Source organism: Sinocyclocheilus rhinocerous, unplaced genomic scaffold, assembly GCF_001515625.1.
Source record: "Sinocyclocheilus rhinocerous isolate Xijiao unplaced genomic scaffold, SAMN03320098_v1.1 scaffold725, whole genome shotgun sequence".
Lineage (NCBI taxonomy): Eukaryota > Metazoa > Chordata > Actinopteri > Cypriniformes > Cyprinidae > Sinocyclocheilus > Sinocyclocheilus rhinocerous.
Genome location: NW_015659002.1, coordinates 61,966 through 67,193, shown reverse-complemented (window position 1 = coordinate 67,193; position 5,228 = coordinate 61,966). Strand labels below are relative to the sequence as shown.

Below are 5,228 nucleotides of genomic sequence, written 5' to 3'. Positions count from 1 at the left end.
TATAAAAACAAAAAACAAACAAACAATATATAATAAAAAGCATCAAGCAATCTATAAAGTTATTTACATTATTTTATATAATGATGTTCACTATGCGAGTTATTTTGTGGGTGTATTTATTTACTACTGTGAATATACAAATTGCTGATGCATTATTAAAGAGTATAGATAGGTGTGTGTATAGTCTACAAATGTGTGTTTGTGTGTGTTTTTATTATTAAACGTGTGTGGCAGTCGCTGTCTAGGCCGGTGTACAGTGTGCCTCCAAGCTGAGTTTAGATTGTGAATTTCATTTGGGGATGGTGAGGTTGGTGGTTTCAAGGTTTTTCAGGAAATGATGTGGAACTGTTGCTGTGTGACACACCACAAGCCCAAAGTAATCACTGAAATCTGACTGAATTTTTTTATTTTATTTATTTTTTTAGTAAATGCTGCATCTGAGCAGCATGATGATTTTGTGGAAAGGAGGGCTGGTTTGATTTTAGGAGACCCTGTGCAGGACTAGCCTTTACATTTCTAATATGGAGCTTTTAAGCAAATCTTATATTAGTGTGCCTACATTTATATATCACCTGTAACAGACACTGGTGAATTCCACCCGTCAAGAGGAGGTGACAAGATGGCCATTATAATGTTTGATTTGTGATGTTTGTTTATCTCTGCCTTGCAGGGATGCTCCTGGTCAGTCATTTTTGTGGATCTGGATGCTCATAACAGGAACAGACAGACTCTGTGCTCTCTGCTGCCGAGGGAGTCTCGTTCCCATGTGAGTTCTTTTGCCTGCTATGCATATACAAACTGCTGATCCATTATTAAAAGGGTCAGATCATACTTTTTTTAAGCATTTTATTTTTCTTCCCCGAGGTCCACTTATACATTAATATTGGTCTAGACTTCTTGCATGAAAAATATTCATAATTTAGTTTTTCAAAACCATTGTCCACCTTTGAATTGTACTACTGTTGCCTGTAAGATGTCAATGTATATGCCCCCCCCTTGCATATGAAATGAGTAACAGTCCTTAGCCATTCCTTTGACTAAGACGTCTCTTTTTATGGGTACTTAATCATAAATTATAGAAATTCACTTTACCGTTTATTCTTTACCTAAAACTGTGTTTTGTTTTGTTTTATGTTTGAAGCTGAAAAATGCTTATTTTCAATTAGCCTCCAGTTAGCAAACTAACAATTTAGTGGATTTAAAAAAGCCTAGCTGGAATATTCTACGGTATTGATCAGACATTGAGGAAGTTGGATATGATTGTGATGGGAGGGGGGGTTTGATGCGAGGAGCGTGCTGATCTTCTAAAGCCGAGAGGGTGTTTTGATGGAGTGAGGTGTATGTTAATGCATTTACTTTTTCTGACTAACTTAGTATATGTACTAGTTTCAGTATGAAAGACATTATTGAAACTATGTTTTCAAAGCATATCAAACTCTTTATTTTGTGAAAAATTCAATTTCTTGTGATAGCATCTATATAGCATCTGTAGAGAAATGTATGACATCTGATGCCCTGGATTTGTCAACTTGCAGAGGGTCCTTTCCGTCCTTCACAATGTCCATTAACAGTGCATAATTCCCATTCTTCTTTGTGCTGATTTTAATGGAGAACAAAGTGATCCCTGCCAAAGAATAGGTGGATTAGCACAATTAAGCCAAATTAAGGCAGTGCATTATGCAAAAATGTTCTTCCTTTGTAAGTTGAGGGAGGTTGTTTGATTCCGTGACCTGAAGGCTTATGAATTGCATGTATTAGAGCCTCTTCATGAGTCTGACTAATGTGTTAGTCACTGAATGTCTTATGCTAGTGCTCTTGTCGTGTAGAACACAGATTCGGCCCTCCTGCCCTGCATCAGCTACCCAGCCTTCGCCGTGGATGATGATGCTCTATATTCACAGACTCTGGACAAGATAGTTCGTAAGCTGAAGGGCAAGTATGGCTTCAAGCGCTTCTTACGGGACGGCTATAGAACAGCCAATGAGGACAAGAACCGCAGGCACTACAAACCTGCCGAGATGAAGGTGAGTGTGGTTAGCATATTAACTGAAATGAAAAAAGAAAAAAAGAAATTCAGTGAAAATGAAAAGAACCTTTCCCCCATATTCAGTTTTAGCCCTTTCATTTCAGAAACAAGAGATTTTGCTATAAAGGTTAGCGACAGGTCTAATAAATGACATTCAGGCATTTTTATATGCATCTTTTAATCTGGTGCAGATTTGCCTATTTATATCTCTCTCATGAGAATGCGAGGGCTGTGGGTAAATCCCATTTGATTGGTTTGAACTGTGAGGATATTAACTCCAGAATTAGCCTGGGAACATGCTGCGTCTGACTCTGAAATCTGAAAGGGGGAGATTTAACCAGCAGCAAATCATCACATCAGCTGTCGGAGATGACCTCCCAACCTTTAAACAAACCCGCAAGTAGAGGGAAATGAGAAGTAAAAGAAGAAAAGGGCTCTTAGTAGGGCCAATGCTCTATCAATACATCTGCCTGATTGCTTCATCCACCCCTATCAAGAAAATGCCATGTTACTCTCATGCGTTTTAGACCGTACCAAGCTAATCCTTTGTGCACACTATCGTTCAATAGTTTGGGGTCAGTATTTTTTTATTTTTTTATTAAAAGTTAATACATATAATACTAAATATTAATACTTATAATACTAATATTCAGCAAGGGTGTGTTAAACATTTACATGTTGTTACAATTTTTTTTTATTTTAGATAAATGCTGTTTGTTTTTACTTTATATTCATTAAAAAAAATCCTTTGATGAAAATGTATCACCGTTTTCGCAAAAATATTAAGCAGCTGTTTTCAGCATTGATAATAATAGGAAATGACATACTGAACATAATGATACAAGATGACATACAAAACATACTGGTAAAAAATATATAGCCTGAATGCACTGAGAGTCGCTTTGGATAAAAGCGTCTGCTAAATGCATAAATTAAATTCAAATTAAATTTAAAATTTCTTTAGCACCAAATCAGCATATTAGAATGATTTGTGAAGGATCATGTTACACCGAAGACTGGAGTTATGGCTGCTGAAAATTCAGCTTTACCGTCACAGGAATAATTACATTTTAAAATATTTTCAGATAAACAACAGTTATTTAAATTGTGATAATATTTCACAATATTATTATTTGTACTTTATTTTTGATAAAATTATATCCTTAGAGGGAAGAGACTTTTTACAACATTAAAAAACGTACAGACCTCAAACCTTTGAATGGTTTTGTTCTTTTAAATAGAATAGTAGTGAAAGTGGTCTCAGGTTTGCTGGTCTTAGCTGATGATCTCCCAGCCTGGCCAGCTGAGAAGTGCTCAAAACCTCTCTAAAACCAGCCAAGAGACCAGCCTGATATAGGCTTTTTTAAAAATTTTTAACTGGATTGGTACCATGTTAATGGAACAGTATTTTTGTTAGTGTGAAAGTCTTTTTCTTATAGGCGGAAAGCAGTCCACGTAATGTCATTTTATGTTTTTTTTTTTTGTTTTTTTTAGGATAAAGGAAATTATTGTATTATGAATTATGTTCTTGATATCTTTGTGTTATCAGCCTGTCATGCTCAGACAAATACAAACTCTTCTGCGTGGTTGGAGTTTCCATTCTGTTGAACCCGTAACTAAGTTTTGATGGCAAAGGATTTCAAGCCTGAATGTCTCATAGTGACTTAATGTCCTCTGGTGAATGATATAGTCTCACTAAGTAATTGTGGTAAGTGAAGCCAAAGACTCATGAGACTCCTTCTGTTTACTGAGAGTAGGCCTCAATGTCTGCTCTATCTGCCCAGGAGACATTTATTTAATATGTCTGCCTCGTAGAGCCCCCCTCCATCTCACTCTCTTCTCTGACTACACTTCTCTGTCTCTCTCTCTCTTTTTCTCTGGGTGGTTATAGAAACTGATATTGAGGAGAAAAAAGAACAAAAAGTGGATTTTATATTTAGTCTTTCAGGGTTTGATATAAGCCTGTTGGCGCAACCAGTGTTAAGAAACCACTTATAGTCTTGAAAAATGGTCCTTTGGATCAAATTATTTTTCGCTGTTAGTTAGAGAGTAGATTAATTTGGTTATTTCCTCTCAGTTTTAGAATTTGGCTATACAAGTACCCCTATTTCTGTCCTGAAACAGTTTGTGCGCGATATGCCAATGATGCGAGACCAGTCCAATTAACAGCCTTTATTTCATTACATCCTAATCTCTCGCTCTTATCTCCTAATGCCACAGCGATTGTCTTCCGAGATTGCTAGCGGAGATAGAGAAGTCTTAATTACATTTGGGAAAGGTTGAAAGACATTTTGTTCCGTCAGCCATCAAAGTGTGCTTTAGATTTTGTACCTCTTAAGCAGCTCACAAGATTTCTTTTCCTGAAGACAGATCATTTGAATTGAGGTTGTCATATAATTGGCAGCGATGAAAAGAGGATCGGGGAATTGTATTACGAACGTTTCATGTCATGAATAGCGAGAGTATTGTGAATGCATGAGCTTATAAGCTTGATAAGTTTTAACTGCAGCTTGGAAAGTGGGTTGCTAAATGCGGTATGATTGCGTGCAATAAAACAGCAGATCAGAATGCACCATGAGCATAAACAGGCTCACACAAAATTGTTTGTGTTAATCTCTATGTATTTGGTTAGATATTGATACAAATGTTTCTGATGGATTACTCCATTGGTAAACTCAATCTGCCCGCACATGTAGCCCTAATTTCAAATCCTGTTTGAGAAGAAATCATCTCTCTGTTTTTTCCAGAGCATCTGAAGGCACTTAAATGTAGACTTATGCTTTCAAGTGAATGTGATAAAACAAGCAGCAGTCACATAATTTGAATTAATCATTGCTTTTTCACACTCACAAACCATCTCTACATCTGAGTTGATTTTAATTTCAAACTCAAGTGATTCATGGCCCAGCTCTAGGGAAAGAGAGACGGAGCACTATGGCTTTTTAATGGAGTTTCTGCTTGACTGCTGTACTTTACTTTAACATAATTGTTTTCTGTTTTCCTGAACTGTCTTAACTGGAAAACAGAGGTTGTCTGGCATTTCCTCTTAATGATTTGAAGGGCTTCCATTTTATGTACTGTATGTGTATTTTGCTGCAGGTAACATATTGCTGTAAGTCAGTCAAAGTACAGGTTGTGTGGCTCTCAAAATTTACTAATCGTTTGAACATGTCGGGGTTTTTTTTTTTTTTTTTTTTTTCTT

General features: G+C 36.4%; 1 protein-coding gene across 1 annotated transcript in view; it reads left to right on the top strand.

The window, feature by feature from the left end:
* LOC107723134 (phosphorylase b kinase regulatory subunit beta-like) overlaps positions 1 to 5,228 on the top strand; it is a 68,667-nt gene that overhangs the window by 27,099 nt on the left and 36,340 nt on the right. Inside the window, exons 10-11 of the mRNA XM_016531661.1 lie at positions 671 to 766; positions 1,827 to 2,024. Coding sequence (XP_016387147.1) covers positions 671 to 766; positions 1,827 to 2,024 — 294 coding nt within the window. The remainder of the gene's footprint in view (positions 1 to 670; positions 767 to 1,826; positions 2,025 to 5,228) is intronic.